Source organism: Micropterus dolomieu, linkage group LG08, assembly GCF_021292245.1.
Source record: "Micropterus dolomieu isolate WLL.071019.BEF.003 ecotype Adirondacks linkage group LG08, ASM2129224v1, whole genome shotgun sequence".
Classification (NCBI taxonomy): Eukaryota; Metazoa; Chordata; class Actinopteri; order Centrarchiformes; family Centrarchidae; genus Micropterus; species Micropterus dolomieu.
In genome coordinates this window covers 17,916,413-17,932,561 of record NC_060157.1, presented here as the reverse complement: position 1 = coordinate 17,932,561, position 16,149 = coordinate 17,916,413, and the positions used below count along the sequence as shown (strand labels likewise).

The window sequence follows — 16,149 nt, the reverse complement described above, 5'->3', positions numbered from 1 at the left end:
CAGTTCCTTTGACCTCATGATTCTCATTTGCTCTGACATGCACTGTGAGCTGTAAGGTCTTATATAGACAGGTGTGTGGCTTTCCTAATCAAGGCCAATCAGTATAATCAAACACAGCTGGACTCAAATGAAGGCGTAGAACCATCTCAAGGATGATCAGAAGAAATAGACAGCACCTGAGTTAAATATGAGTGTCACGGCAAAGGGTCTGAATACTTATGACCATGTGATATTTCAGTTTTTCTTTTTTAATAAATTTGCAAAAATTTCTACATTTCTGTTTTTTTCTGTCAAGATGGGGTGCTGAGTGTACATTACTGAGAAATAAAATGAACTTTTTTGATTTTTGGAAAATGGCTGCAATGAAACAAAGAGTGAAAAATTTAAAGGGGTCTGAATACTTTCCGTACCCACTGTATGTATCTTTTCTCGTTTCTGTACTGACAAGGTGCCGCTTTCTCTCCTGGTCAGACGGGAAGTTCCCTGGTTTCAGATGTGTATGTTGTCAATGTCAGTGAGAGCAGAGCAGGGCAGAGCTTTGGCTGCCTCTGTGCCACAGGACGTGGCGTATCGTCCGAGGCCAAATAACAGGAAAGGCCAGCTGGGTCCGACTCTAGAGCAGCAGCTGTGGTGTTTAGACTGGTTCTTCCCCCCTCCTTCCCTCCTCCCCTTTACCCCCGGACAGCCTCGCCCTGCCCCACCACACAGCACACTTCCTGAGATTGTTCTCAGCCTGGATTTATGGGATCTGCTGAAGGAAATGTTCATCACAGGGATTTCTGCATATGTGTGTGTCTGTATGTGTAATTTAAAACAATAGTTTGACAATTGGGAAATACACTTGTTACAAGTCCAAGTTGTTCTAGGAGAGAAGGGAGTAACATGAAACCTGGTAAAGAATATGAGGAGTTGTTTTTTCTGTTTTTCAGTCTGTTATTGCCAAAATAACAAACCAACCAGCCAACAGCAAATTCACTTCCTTTCTGACATTAGCCTGGCGACAACATACAACAGAGCTAATTTTGCGTTCTTGCCACAATTAGCTGTCTGTTTCTAGTCTTAATGCTAAGCTAAGCTAATTGGCTGCCTCCTGTAGATGTGTATTTAGTGTAGAAATATGAGAGTGGTATCAATCTTCTCGTCTAACTCTCAGCAATAAAGCAAATAATTATAATTCCAAAGATGTCGAACTATTGCTTTAAAGCACACTTAGTGAAGGTATAAAGTAGTTGTGTGTTTGAAAGGTTAAAAGGGGGCGGCAGAAAGAGAAAGGATACTAATGATTAGTTATGTTCATACTATGTTCATTAAAGTGTGTGTTTGTGTTTGTGTGTGTGTGTGTGGTTGTTTATGTTCCACTTTTGAGCTGTTTTCTCTAGCCTTAAAAGGGCCACACAAGTGTACTGATTTGGATTTATTTGAGCAGCTTTTTCTCTTCTCAACAGGATGCAGTGGAAGAAAACGAACAGAGGAAAAAGCAGGAGGAAGCAATGAGAGAAAAGTTACTGGCTCAGGAGGCTAAACAGCATGACCCCAAGGTACAGTCAAAGTGCTTGCAACTGAGCTGAAAGAAACAGATTCAGATGTTTACTCAGTGCTAAATAAAACTTTGTGGTGTACCAAAAAGCACAATGAACAGCACACGTCCTCTCTGCTGATTCAGGTCCAGGCCCAAAAGAAGAGGCACCAGCAGCAGGAGCTGATCGCAGAGCTGCGCAAGCGGCAAGCCAAAGACCACCGGCCCGTGTACGAGGGCAAGGATGGCACTATTGAAGATATCATCACAGGTGGGCCAGACAGCACACTTAAAAGACCCCATATGGGTGCCAGCAGCCCTCGTCGTCCCAGGTCGAGGATGACCGTGGTCATTCACTGCTCAGCTCCTTTGAAGTGCACCTTGTGCTATGTGGTCCAGACACCACCACATCTGGAGCACAGCACATAGCAGCACAGCAGTCACTAGTGATTCCATGACGTGCTGGCTAGTTAGTCCGGAAATGTCCCACACTAAAGCTGTTGAGCCTCAATATGTAGGTAGTCAGATAGGCAGTTTTATTTCAGTATATTGGATCTTTATTTACAGGATTCCTTTTTAAAGCCACTGTGTGTAGATTTTGTTATGTGATTATAGCTTTTTTAAATATATTCTGATGGCGCTTTTGTTTGTAGAAAAATAAGACAATGCTAGTGAAAACTGATCATGCGAGTGACTTTCTTTTATCCAGCACTACGAGTCGCCAAAGTCAGACATTTTAAAATCCTACATATAGGAACTTTAATGGGAGAAGAAAGCAGGATCTACAGCCTCAGGACAGCACATAAGCTAACAGTTTTTTTTGTCATTATCATTAATCAAAATGCTAAAAATGTAAATAATATAAATGTTGCATTAATGTAATTTTTAGTAATGTTAACTATGCTTCAATGCCACAACTGTTAGAGCTGTTAACAGCTTATTATGCAACTGATGCGTTCCCAAGACATGCTCAGTGCGTCACTTTAAGTCCCCATTTTTAGGTTTCATAAGCATTATTGTTAAGAAACATAGTAACAAACATTTAATAAATGGCTTATAACACACTATAATCAATTATAGTTGTATGCAGGCATTAGGACATTGTTTAAGTGTAATGTACAGTATTTGTCAACAATTTTTAGAAAAGCCATATTTTGTATCATTACAACTGGTTTTTGTACCATTTTGTCATTCATCATCTGTTTATACACCAGCCTCCACTTATGGGTGCCCACAGGAATAGTTATAGTTGTTGACAAACACACAAATAAACACACTTATCTGCTTACAACTACATTACAGTGTGTTATAAGCCTTTTATGAAATGTTTATATAGTGCTTATGAATGCAAAATATGGGGACTTAAAGTAAAGTGTTGCCTCTAATCCTATTAAAAACCTCCTGAGGGTTTTTACAAAGCTTGTTTCCATAGATCTGTGCAACATAAAGGACGAGTACAGCTCCTGTTTTCTAGTTTTCTTAGGGTCATTAGTCTCCTGAAAGACATTTTAAGGTGGTCCAGTGCCACCAACCCCCACACCCACAGAAGCACAGTGTCTCAGGTGTGACATGTTTTCTCCCCCTCCTCCCCCAGTACTGAAGAGCGTGCCCTTCACAGCCCGCACTGCTAAACGCGGCTCACGGTTCTTCTGTGAAGCCAACCTCTGTGACGACACCAACTGCTAGCCCTTCCCCCCTTAATGCCAAGGTTGTCCAGGTGTCTCTCGTACGCCTCCTGACCCCACTGTGCATGCAGCATGATCCCTGTCACCCACCCAACCCCATACCTCACCACTACAAATGCTGTAAACTAACTTGGGCCGTCATTGGTTGTTTGTGTTCTACTTCAGAAGACTCTTATCAGGCGTCTAGTGATAAGAGCCAAACCTCTTTGTCTTGTACAGATCTCCATGAAAAACAAAATTGTACAGGGTGTCAACATATTTTGTGTGTGAAAAATATGTTAATAGTACAATCAGCCATGTCTGTGTATTACATTTTCAAGTGAGACCATCATGCATGGCATGTGTAAAAGGCTGTGCATTATTATAGCATATTTCTTTTAAAGCATTCCTTTCGTGGAGATGAATTCAACAATCTAGCTTAAAGAGGTTTGGCTAATTTACTGGTTTTAGCAACAATGCCTTGTTCCTTGAAACTAACTTGTTTGGTGTTGGTTTCCTGCTAACATGTGACTCTTCTTTCCTCGACCAACACTGTTTATTCTACCCCCTCCAGCTGAAAAGAAGATTAATGACAGTATTTCCCACTCCTAAGAGAGGGTAAGAAAGGTAGCCTGGCTGAAACCCGGCCCGCTTGGCCCTCCAGCTCCTGTGTGCTGCTACAGTGATGTCAGCTGCTTCAGCTAGTGCTTTGGATGCAAAAAAAAAGATGCTTCACAACACTGAAATTTTCTTTACAACACGATAATCAGAAAACAAGATATTTTCAGATTAGTTAAGAAATATTACTTGGCCCAACAGCCATTAAAACATGTAGTCCCTTATTCTCCAAGTCTTTGCCTTAGAGAAGAAGCCCCTGTGGTATTTTCAGAACATAATTGTTCAGTTTCAGTACATAACTGTACCCCTAAGATCATCCTCCTCACCCCCTTCCATTATGTGTTGCATGTTGTCCAGTGTTGATTTACCTCTCACCTGTCAACAACGTCCGCCATGTTTTGTCTTTGCTAACGGTCATCCGCGGTGTGCTGAACAAGTATTTGGTCAACAGGCTCTAGAAGAAACACACACACACACACACACACACACATATATGGATAAAGTCTGTATCCAAAAGGATTTTTTTTTTTACTTCAGTGGCATTGCCTGCTTGATTGTTGCTCAGCAAACTGAAGAGCTTGTTGACCATTGTCCTGTAACTGTAATAATGATGGCTTTTTGACAGCTGCATTATTATATTTACAAAGTTGCCATAGCTACATTCCCAAAGCCTTGAATTTCACTGTTTTGTGTATCACTACCACTTAAAATGCAAGGTTATGGGAATGTGTCATTCAATGTAAAGTCTGCATTGTTTATGCTATTTTTACATTTCTAATTCACAGAAAACATTTTACTGCCAAAGTTATAGCAGATTATTTATACTATGATACTAGAGCCCGACCAATCAGTAATATGAGCATATTGCAGATAAATCAGTATCTGGGTTTATATCAGCCGATAAATTATAATTAAAAAAGAAACGGAGAGACGGAAGATGGATCCTTCAATCATGTTATAAGTATTGGCTTTGCATAGCTTGTCCACCACAAAACAGCAATCAGCTGACATAATCAGCTGTACTTTTGTTATTATATATATATATATATATATATAGTTTATTTTTAAATGGCATTATGTCATGTATCTTGTTGAGGTCTCATAACTACACTTTACAAATGTTAGGGATAATCTTTGTTTATGTTATGTGTTTCTGAAAAGAAGGAAAAAAAAGATTTTAAAATCCTCAAATATCAAAATCAGGATCAGCCTTAAAAATCCCATATCGGTCGGGCTCTAATTGATGTTACGATATACACTCAGTTGCCAGTTTATTAAGTACACCAAGCAAAAGCTAATGCAGTCTAATACAACAGTCCAGCAATAAATCCTACCTTCATAAATATTATATAATAATTATACATCATTGTTGAAACTGTTTTAGAGAGCTGTTGATTGAACTGTATGATCAATTTGGAAGATGTAGCTTGTGGTGTTGTTGAACAGTATTGCATTACAGAGAATGCAAAACAGAGGAGGGGTTTCTGTTATTTGGCCTACCCTCATTAATACAAATGGGGTGGACAAAATAATACAAACAAGCCAGTTCATTAGGTGTACCTAATAAACTGCCAACTTAGTGTAAGTTTATGTTCTCTACATTTATGGCTTAAAATACTCTTAGCACTGTAAAATAAGTTAAATAAATAAGTGGAAGCAAGTTTGCAGATTGACCTCTGGGTCCTCTAACATGTATGTTTGTGTGTGTGTGTGCGTGTGTGTCCACCCCCGTCTCTCACCCCTCTCTCCATGCCTACTCACAGATCTTCGAAACCAGCCTTTCCTGCGAGCTGACGCGTTGATCCGGAGCGGTTGGAAGAGACCCTAAACCACTTATCCGTCACTTATACTCCCCTCCCCTTTATAACCTTCCTCCCTGTGTTCCGATGGTCTATCTCAACCCTGAGGCTGCAGATCACAAAGACTGAAAGGAGGGACAGGACAGAGCCCTTGTTTTAGCTGGGTAATTTATTTATTTATAGAGGCCCTTTTACAGCCACTTTAAGTGACAGAAGCACAATGGTTGACTCCTGTCTCACTGCAAAGACAAGACTTTCCCTGCTCTGTTGCCACTGAGAAGCAGACCAGTCGGAGGATGACTACAAAACAGGTGAGGTGAGTTGAGGACGGGCGTACCGCAAAACAGGAAGAACAGTGCTTCCACGAGCAAGTGCCTGCCAACATGTGGATCTTATTCCCAAGACCGTTAATTTCCTCAGATTATGCAGTTGTAGCAGGATTTCGACTGGAAGGCAGCCAAAGGGAAGACGCCAACTCCGCTGCTGGGATGTTTGCCTTGAAGACACTTTCACAACAGACAAGCGTCAACATTATAATGAGACATCTGGGGACGGTTTCCTAACATTAAGCCGAGTCAACACATTCATTCAAGACTTAATATTTTTTATTTAGAGTTCAATCGCATGTATCTGGGAGGAAAGGCCATCGATTCTACTGGTTCCCTTGGATGAGCTAACAAAACCAAACTTTCTCAACTGTCTCATGTTTTGCTTAAGAAGTGCCTTTTTGTGTGTAAACAGTGTTATTTCTCGTGAGTCAGCCATACTTTTATTTTACATCTTTCATTTGTTAAAGCTTGTATTTTTTATTGCCTTGTACTATAACATTAGACATATAAAACTGACAATATGTAACAGTTGACATTTCCCAGCTTTAAAGGCCTGTAACAACTAGAAGGTAAAGTGGAATGGTTTTAGATTACCCTTTTATTTACCGTACATGAATGTCTTGAAGCTAATAACAATTGACATTTCTTCGTGCCTTGTCCAAATAATTCTGAAAAGTTGAATGTTATACGCCTTGACAACACTTTGTCACACTTGAAGTGACATTTGGAAAGTGACAAATGTATGATGAAGATACCACATTGACTGCTGTTTAAGGGCCCAGATGACATTAACCTGCTATAGATGTGGTGATGGATGAAGGACGTTTCCGTTCCTATGAGGTCTTGTGTTTTATTAGAGATGATCTAACTGTTGAAACATCCATGAAACATCCATGACTTTGGCACAAAGGGAGCGAACTATACATCTTTACACTACTTAATTTGGCTTAACATTGTATGAGACACTATTGATATTATTGTACATTCAAATCAAGGAATTTACTTACTTTAGAAGAAATGATCCATGATATTGTCTATTGACTGAAAGATGACACTTCCTGTTTAATAAAAAAGATGAATAAGGTAACTACAAGACCAAAGGGCATTGTCATTACAGCTCAGGGGTATGAAATCAAAGGCTGGTCTTTCTTTGATGAAGCAACATTCGAAACAAGCGATTACTACACGGTCATGTTTTATTTCTTAACTTTTACTTGATGCTCATGTCTGATGTACTCTTGCAAGACATTATGAGCTACTGTTTTCCCCCCACTATATGTCTCCAAAAGACGGACAGAGCCACCATACATTTCTACTATAAAAATCCATTTAATTTCTTATATCAAAAAGAAATAGAATCATAACAAAAACAATCAGAACCACAAATATCCATGTGGGTTTTTGCCACCAAAAGAAATTCTCCAACTGAAAAAAAGATTATTCTAATTTACATGGTCAGTTGATAATCTAACAGAGCAGGATGTTAAAAAAAAGAAAGAAAGATGATGAATACTGTTAACAAGTGAGGGGTAAAGCCAGAGAGTTTCCTCTTGGATGGGTGTATGTGAGCACCATGCAGTGATGTAGCAGGTAGGGCTGATAAGCTCAGTTAAAAGCAGCGTGGTGAGCATTGAGACACAGAGAGAGCAACGCTTTTAAGATTAAAAACCAGTTTGACAGACAGACAAGATGGATAGCGTTAGCAGCAAGGCGACGGAACTAAAAAAGGAATGCTTATCAGGAAGCCGATCGGCTACCTTCATGGGTCTGCACTTACCAATGAGCATTAACCTAAATTACATGTCCATGTAATTACATACAATAAAAAAAGAAAGCAAGGAAAAAATAAAATCTCCCACAGAAGTATGTACCATCAAACGGTCTCCATGGCCTATCCTGAAAGTACATTTACAATCAAAAGACAAGGAAGAAAAGCTAAATGCAACCATTCTGAGCTAATTATTAGTCGCGTTGTTTTTCAGTGATAACCGGGAAAATTCACAGAAGCTTGCCATCACTCCCCCCCAAAAAAATTACTTTATAGAACAGTTTCAGAGCAAAATCCAGCTCCTGTCCAGAGTGTCCTGCAGTAGGCTAAACCAAGGCCACGGATTTCCATCCCGGACTTTTCATCCTGGAATGTGGACTTTATTACAATCATCTTCACACACTGCCATTGATTCATTCATTGCTGACACAAAGTATGTCAATTATACAATGAAATATAAAATGTTAGAGTACAGACTGCTATTTGTTACTGATGTATTCCTGGGTATATTTTCAAGACACTTTGTTAATAGGTTTATATATATGCAAATATATAACTTTAGTCTGTGCAAGGAGGTAAAAGACAATCACTTGAATGTAGTTCTTTGAGACAACAGAACAGACACCGTCTACGATGCTGAGCCCTCCATGTATACATGTGCTGTATAACAACTTCTTATTTCTCTCCCAGCCTTGATCTCCCTTTAGACCTCCAGCAGCAAACGTACATATATACGCACAATGGGAAAGACTGAGCCGAACCACCATCCAGGAAGCATTCATAGTGAGCACTGACACTTCTCCTCTCTTTTATGAACAACAAAGACTTGGCAACATTTTCTAGGATGGAACAATATTTTTTTTTCCCCCCCCCTATACAATTCATACAAAAATAAAAAATTAAAATTGTTCCACTGCCATTTGTATCTCTCTATCTTTTACATTTGCACAGAGGTAGTGGCTATATGCATGAGAGGGGAGAGAAAATTGTGAGGAGGAGGTGAGCAAAATTAAAAAGAAGAACTGAATAAATGTCTATAAAATGGTTCCTTTTCATCAGAGGATTTTTTTGTCAAAGAACAAAATATAATACTGCAATCACTTAAAAAAGTAGTCCTTCATTTTATACATTTTATACAGTGTTCTCGCTTTTTTTTGTTGCTTTTCTTTTCAGTTGGTAAAGGCATAAGATGAGAGAGCTCAGCACTGGATTGGGCAGGGCAATGTTGGCAGAGTTCAATCCAGGCCAAGGTCTATGCCAGCGGGTCACTCATGTCCTCGTCGCCCTGGGAGAGAAGCTCCTTCTTTTCATCTGTGCTGGCCAAAGAGTTGCGGCTATTGTGGGCTCCCATGTACAGGGTGGCATACACGGGGTTGGTGAAGTTAGTGGGCTGTGGAGCAAAGAAAATTACATGGTGACTCAAAGGGCATGAGAGAGGCAGAGATTATTTCAATGGTGAAGGCAGGATTTATTGCATTTTGTGCTTTAAAAGGGTCAGTTCACCCAAATAACAAAATATTACACTACAATTTGGGTCTCCCCAACTGTACTCAAAACAAACTGTTGTCAATGCATTCTGTCAGTCTTTCCAAAAACAATGTCCCAGTTACTCTGTATAATTCACAGACCTCTCTCAGAACAGTTTTTATTGGTAGAAATGGCAGCGCATATGAAAATCCACTCCCCCCCCCGTGTACATGAGCGATGGTAGAAATGTAGGTACTTAAAATTCAAACCTATCTGCGTGGATATATACCACCAGGTGTATATGAGAAGATGTGTTATCTTTGTGATTTGGTTGAACAGAATGTTTATATAAAAGGTTGCTTTTAGCTGTGTTACCTTGTCTGGGTCCAAAGCAAAGTCTGAATCCAGGAGCTCCCCAGCGTCATCGTCAGGGTCTCCTTCATAGATCTTATAGGCAGGGTTCCCAATCTCAACATTCATTGCTCCATTTGTCATTCGGTGGTGTTGGAAGCCCTTTGCACTGCAGACAGAAAAATGAACAAACTGATAATCTGACAATCCAAACAAATAGATTTAGAAAAACTATTCTGGGGAGAAATTAAATTAAACAATATTCACGGTGGCTAGAAAAGTATAAATCACTTCGCGTAAACCAAGTACTGACTCAGCACCTGAAACATACAATCCACACAATCAAGACAACAGATATTAAAGGTCGTCAAATGGCCTTTTGTCAAAAGCCCATTTGATCAAACCCAGAGATAATACTGCAGCATGTCTACTGTGGAGAATGCTGGATTTTCACATTGCAAATACTTGGCTGTTTGCAAGCATCGAAACATCTTTCATAGATGCACAGTTGTATATTTTACTATGCAAGCACACAGCGTGAGCCTAACATTACAACATGTAAACAAGGGAAGGTATGAAGACGCAAGAACGACCAAACTGTTTAATTGTTTGCACATCACCAGCAAAGCTACTTCAGATAAGAGACAAGAGGTCCCAGTGTTGCTGGGTGGGAAACTCTGTGGGAGGCAAACAAGAGATGGCAGGCAAGGACAAACGGACAGATTTTTAACAGAACGGACAAATGGACTGACAGAAAGCATGGCCAATCTGACTGGATATCAGGTAAGGGAGGGGACAGGATTTGGAGGTCAACAGGTGAATTATGTAACCCTATGAAGTTACCGCGAGCACTGAGAACGAGATTTGCCCGGCCATAGAGACCTGGGAGACAGGAAATAGATGGTTATCAAAAGGTAAGAGAGGAAGAGAAGCTAGGCAGCATAGGTGTGAGGAACAGATGAAAAATGAGAGAGTTTGAATTTTAAGTATCTGAAAGGATACTCACCCGCGCATTCTCCGCTTGTACCACAGGATGGCACCAACCACCAGCAGTGCCAGTAACAGCAGTAGAAGCACCGGGATGACGACGGAGGCAGTATCTGCGAGTGAGCAAACATTGTGAGCAGATAGGACCAAAGTGCATGTTTTACTAACTAAGACTCTCTGAACTGTGTCTTACTTCCGCTGGAAGTTGAAGAATCAATAGAAGCTGCTGTAACTTCACATCTGTATCCCCTCCATCCTAGAGGACACCTGGACACACAATGAGCAAGAGTTAAGCATTTTCAGTGAATTTATTTCTGCTCTGAGGAGTGAAAAGGGGTAGGCAAGGGTAGACCAGCCTTCACGGAAGTCTTTTATCCATCTGATACACCACTTCATTTAAAAATCTGTTACTGATTGGACACTGCAGCTGATGGGACAGATCAGATATCGCTCAAGATTTTATTTCTTTTCAGATTCACCATCTACTTAAAAATTGCGGATCGTGTTTTCTCTTCATGATCAGATTATTTTTCTTTTTAATCTATATTATAAATAATGTTTTATTTCCATTCATTCACATGTCAGGTGAAAAATCCCCAATGCGTCGGGTAGAAACTACAGTTTGACGTGAGATTTATTTTGATAATTTCCACTTTTACAAAAAACATTTGGGCTGATATATAATTTCTGAAAATAGTTCTCAAACATAGTGTAATCATGACCTGGATTAATAAATAGTGAATTTACAAACACAATATCAGCAAATTCATGCACAAATGGAAAATACGCAAGTGAGGGAAACGTGGATGAAAATAAGGGAATTGGCATGTACACTGTGTGTACGTGTGTGTGAGTGTCATTTCTTACTTGCACTGAGGCAGCAGCGTGCGAGTGTCAACTGAACATTGTCCATTTGTGCAGTAGTCCAAACAGGTATAGCAGCTGGGCTGGGTCTGTCCGTTGGGACAGCTAAACACACACACACACACACACACACACACACACACGGATAAAACATTACTGTGTTGTCCAATAATATCTCCTCAGAGTCCTGAAATAGCAGCAGTAATGCCTATGGTTTTAGATTGATCAAGTACAGGTGTGAAATTCAGATGTCCACATACTTTTGGTCATGTAGCGTACCTATCAATCAGTGTAACCTGTGAGGTACGTGACGTGCATAGATTGATGTCTGAACTTTCCGTCTTGGTACTGAGCAGTCCAAAATAAATGTTAGCAAATATTTACAAAGCTAAGTCTAATTTATTTTGTGAGTCAACGTTCCACAGTGTACATACCTGCAGGAAACCTCGCCTGAGGATGATATCAAACACTTGCCCGTTCCGCAGAACTGACATTTGTCCAGCTCACACTGATGCCCGATGAACTGAGTGGTGCACAGGCAGAGTTTGGTGCCGTTGGAGGTTTGTAAGCAGGTTCCACCGTTGTGACAGAACTCTTCACATTTACCTAAGGACGGGAAAGAAGACCTGTGAGAAAAGCGAAGAACTGTCATAGATTCAAAACTTGTTCCTTAAAAGTGATTCTTACACGTGTCATTGTGTGTAAATGAAATAGTTTGTTTACATTACTAATATCAAACATCAAGGATAACACATATTTTTCCGCGAAGTGTTAAAGAAGCGGAGAATCCATACATACTGTTTTATCATCTATCTATCATCTACGGTAACGCAAAACTCCTTAAAGAGAATGTAGCAACATCTGACAGTGCTGCCACTTACTGTACTGGCACTGGTCTCCCTGGTACTCTGGTGGGCAGCTACAGGTTGGCTGGTTGCCCATGTTGACCGAGCAGTTGCCTCCGTTCAGGCAGTAGTCCTGACAAGTGTGCCGGTTACAGTTGGGCCCTGTGAAGCCCTTTGGACATCTGCAGGTTGGAGCACCTAGGACACAGATAAGATATGAATTAAGAGTAAACTGCAATCGCTTACACAAAGGCTGTAGCTGTGCACCTCCACCACCTACATCCCTTACAGGATGTAGAATTTTATTTATTTTTCCCAATTTCCACATTATAGAATAAACGAAGAACTAGCACAGACCAAGAGTTGGGCATATTTGGAAATCACCCTGCTTCATGCCCTCTCTGCTACAGCCTTTTGGCATGCGATTGCTGTTACTAATGAATACTCCAGAGGGCTTTCACAGACATCAAAAGGATGGGTGGAAATTGTACTAACAATTTTTGGAACACAAAAAACATGTTTGCTCAGCTGCCATCAGTGGCCTAAATTACTTGCTAGGAAATAATTATATTTTCACATCTAATTTGCAATAACATGTTTATTTCACTTAATAATTTGCTGGTTAGAAACATTTAACCACAAGAAAATGTGCCTATAATAACCTCCAGATAGATGAAGGTATTCCCATTCACATTGATGTGACAAAATCATTACCAAAGGACATTTACTTTTTAGAATTCAACAGAAATATACATTCACAGAGCCCGATTAATACATGTTCCTATGTAAAAGGAAGAAACTTAATGACTTCTTGCTTAACTACTATGTAAATAAGGAAAGAAGACTCACAAAAGTCTTTGCAGTTAGATGTTAACAACATGATAAGTCTATGGTTAACAAACCAACCATGGTCTTACCGGTATGCGAAGCAGTGCATGTGCCTCCGTTCTTGCAGTAGTCCCTGCACTGGTTGATCTCACATCTCTCTCCGGTGTAGCTAGGCTGGCAGCGACACTTGGCCACCTGACGGGCGTTGAGGAAGCAGCTCCCACCGTTCTGACAGTGAATATCGCAGGGTCCTGAGGGGGGAGCTGTGAAGGGGGAATTCCATGATGAGCCAACATTTTGTATGCAGCATCTGAACATAAAGCCAACCCAGATGAAAACCACCAGGGGCGTTAAAATCTAAAAGTAGAGGATACGGTTGTTGCTCTACTGCTTAGCGATCTGTATGTGTACATCAGTGTACTGTATCTGCAGACTTACAGAACGGTGACTGGGTGGGGCTCACTCTTTCCGCACATGTACCATTGTCGGCCACGTAGTTGTTAGGGCAGGTACACACCGGTCCGCTGGGGCTGAGCAGACACAGCCACTCACATTTCTTTCTGTCACATGGGTTAGTCACTGGTGCACAGAGAGACAGGACATCCAATAAGAACAACAAGTGAAATGTATAAAAACCCTATAAAAACCACCAGTCTTTCTCTCAGTTGATGTTTACATTTATTTAAATAAACATTATATGCATCTTATGGCTTTCAGAATGCAAAGTAACAGTATATTTTATGTATAGAAAAGCAGTGGACTACTCAAGAAACATTATGTTTGACACTCACTCTCTGGCTGCTTGTAACGGTGGTACAGGACTATGTCAGTAGCATGGTTGATGCCTGTGGTCAGATTCTCCATGGAACCTTTGCCAAACTTGTTGACTCGGAAGACAATGTTATTGATATAGGTGACCCCATATATGTAGTCCTCAAAGATATCTATGCTGAATGGATGGAGCAGGTCTGGGAATGAGGAGGGACAAAAAAAGAGAAAAGGGTTAAAAAGAGAAAAATATGCGACAACCATTTAACGCCAGATTTCTGAATTTGTCATGTTTCACAGTTGTGTTAGAAAAAACGCAACTGTTTTTAACGCCAGAGACAGCAATGACAGGATCAGAACCATCCAGACGAACACTGCCAATCACTGAGAGTTTAGCATCTGACCAGTAAAGACGCTCGTTGAAGTAGTCCACAGCCAAACCTGCAGAGACAGAATAGATTAGCCTAACAGACAAAGACATCACACAACAGCTGCAGAACAAGGCTAACTGTTCCTTGGACAAATCAGGGCTAAGATAAATCACACAATGCTAATGCAATACTGACCTGTGGGCCACTGTATGTTCTCATGAACCAGAGTTTGTCTCAGAGTGCCGTCCATGGCAGCGGTCTCAATTTTAGGGTGGTTCCCCCAGTCTGCCCAATACATGGTACTGAAGGAAAACAGAGTTGAAACACAAAGTTACAAAACATTCAATGGCAGAAAAAAAACATGATAGAAATCATATATCTTATGTGATTGTTGCCATGAAGCCACCGTCTAGGCGCTCCACACTCTCTCTTACCCTCTCTGTGGATCCACTACGATGGCGTAAGGCTCGTCTATCATGCCGGAGATGAGGGTTTTGCAATGCTGGCCTGACATCTGAGCCACTTCTATTACATCTCGACCAGAGTCGGTCCAGTACAGGTTACCAGCCACCCAGTCCACCGCTATACCACGAGGCATTTTCAGCTCTTTGATCTGGATACGAGCAGAGAGGCCATCACAGCATGCCCATGTGATTGTGTTTGGAGTTGTATGATGGAGAGACTGCGTTTCTGCACACATTTGCACACCAGCATTACCTGCAGGTTGGTGATCCTGCCCTCGGTCTGAGAGTTGGAGGTGGTCGACGATGACGGTGGTCCTGGAAGTTCATAGGAGGAGATGCGGCCCGTGTGCCAGTTGGTCCAGAAGATGCGGTTGGTTTTGATGTGCAGGTCCATCGCATCAATGCGAACGCTGGCATCGCCCTGGAAGGTCTGCTCATAGCGCCAGTTGGGCATGCCAGGGTCCAGGCTGCGGATTTCATTGTCGTCGGCTATGTAGAGAATCTGCCGACTGCTGTTCATGCCTGGAAGAAAAGGTTAAAAAGTCACAAGGATGCCTTTGAAATACATTTTTTTCATGACTTGTATGTTTTAAAAAGTAGCCTAAAAGAACAGGCAGCCTATAAGAGAGATACAGGTCTCGTCCTCACTGTCAGCCTTGCAGGTGTCATTGATCCTGGTAAAGTACTTGTAGCAGCTGCATTTGTAGGACCCTTTGGTGTTGTTGCAGATGTGGGAACACACTCCGAACTGCAGACACTCATTTTTATCTGAAAAATGAACCGAAATAAAGTCATAGTAATTAGAAAATATTACAGCCAGGCCCCTCGCCTTCCAGAGCAAAAATCCAAGCGAGTGTGTGTACCTCCACAGGTGTGGTGTCCGGTCTTCTGGAAGCCTGGTTTGCAGGAGCAGAAGGAGTCTGTGCGGTTGGTGACGCAGTGCGCCTCGTCTCCATCCCCACACTGAGTCCTGTTACTCCTGCAGTCATTTAGTTTGGTGTCTGAACGTGAACATAAGAACAAGTCAAAGGCGGGTTTAAGAGATTCTGCTGAGGCTTAATATTGGAAACCTCAGATCTGTGGTTAGCAGTAACATAAAAATCCATTCTGACATGAGGCACCTGTCTTGCAGTTGGTCTCATCGGAGCCATAGTCCTCACAGTCGTTAAAGAAGTTACAGCGCAGAGTGGAGCTGATGCACCTGCCGTTGGCACACAGGAACTCATCCTTCTCACATGTGGGAACAGCTGGAGGGGCCTCTGTAAACATATAACACAACACACACATACAGATCAGTACTGTGCATAATCTAAGTTGAGGAAGGAGGGGATTTCACAGCGATTTGACTACACAACTTACGGCAGTTCAGTTCATCCGAGTTGTCGCCGCAGTTATTGACGCCATCACACCTCTTTGACACTTGCAGACATACACGGTCGTTTTGGCAGCGTAAAACTCTGGTGGGAGGACACTGGAACTTCCCTAAGAGCCAAAAAGACAAAGAAGACAA

General features: G+C 41.3%; 2 protein-coding genes across 7 annotated transcripts in view; one reads left to right on the top strand and one right to left on the bottom strand.

The window, feature by feature from the left end:
- The window catches only part of fmnl3 (formin-like 3), a 33,296-nt gene extending 26,275 nt beyond the window's left edge, over positions 1-7,021 (top strand). For 2 of the 6 annotated variants that reach the window (XM_046055752.1, XM_046055748.1), the window contains 4 exons: positions 1,446-1,538; positions 1,664-1,787; positions 3,111-3,224; positions 5,562-7,021. In XM_046055752.1, the coding sequence (XP_045911708.1) occupies positions 1,446-1,538; positions 1,664-1,787; positions 3,111-3,202 (309 nt within the window). In that variant the 3' untranslated portion in view covers positions 3,203-3,224; positions 5,562-7,021. Of the gene's footprint in view, positions 1-448; positions 527-1,445; positions 1,539-1,663; positions 1,788-3,110; positions 3,234-3,754; positions 3,799-5,561 lie in introns of those variants that run through there. The other 4 variants (XM_046055751.1, XM_046055749.1, XM_046055750.1 and 1 more) reach the window with 4 other exon arrangements.
- Positions 6,957-16,149, bottom strand: part of LOC123974818 (low-density lipoprotein receptor-related protein 1-like) — a 98,545-nt gene continuing 89,352 nt past the window's right edge. Inside the window, exons 72-89 of the mRNA XM_046055747.1 lie at positions 15,999-16,121; positions 15,761-15,898; positions 15,503-15,640; positions 15,288-15,407; positions 14,893-15,161; positions 14,610-14,788; positions 14,371-14,477; positions 14,126-14,245; positions 13,828-14,004; positions 13,475-13,615; positions 13,126-13,299; positions 12,245-12,406; positions 11,798-11,969; positions 11,367-11,468; positions 10,693-10,766; positions 10,519-10,612; positions 9,537-9,681; positions 6,957-9,084 (exon numbers count right to left, since the gene is read on the bottom strand). Of these exons, the coding sequence (XP_045911703.1) occupies positions 8,947-9,084; positions 9,537-9,681; positions 10,519-10,612; positions 10,693-10,766; positions 11,367-11,468; positions 11,798-11,969; positions 12,245-12,406; positions 13,126-13,299; positions 13,475-13,615; positions 13,828-14,004; positions 14,126-14,245; positions 14,371-14,477; positions 14,610-14,788; positions 14,893-15,161; positions 15,288-15,407; positions 15,503-15,640; positions 15,761-15,898; positions 15,999-16,121 (2,573 nt within the window). The 3' untranslated portion in view covers positions 6,957-8,946. The remainder of the gene's footprint in view (positions 9,085-9,536; positions 9,682-10,518; positions 10,613-10,692; positions 10,767-11,366; positions 11,469-11,797; positions 11,970-12,244; positions 12,407-13,125; positions 13,300-13,474; positions 13,616-13,827; positions 14,005-14,125; positions 14,246-14,370; positions 14,478-14,609; positions 14,789-14,892; positions 15,162-15,287; positions 15,408-15,502; positions 15,641-15,760; positions 15,899-15,998; positions 16,122-16,149) is intronic.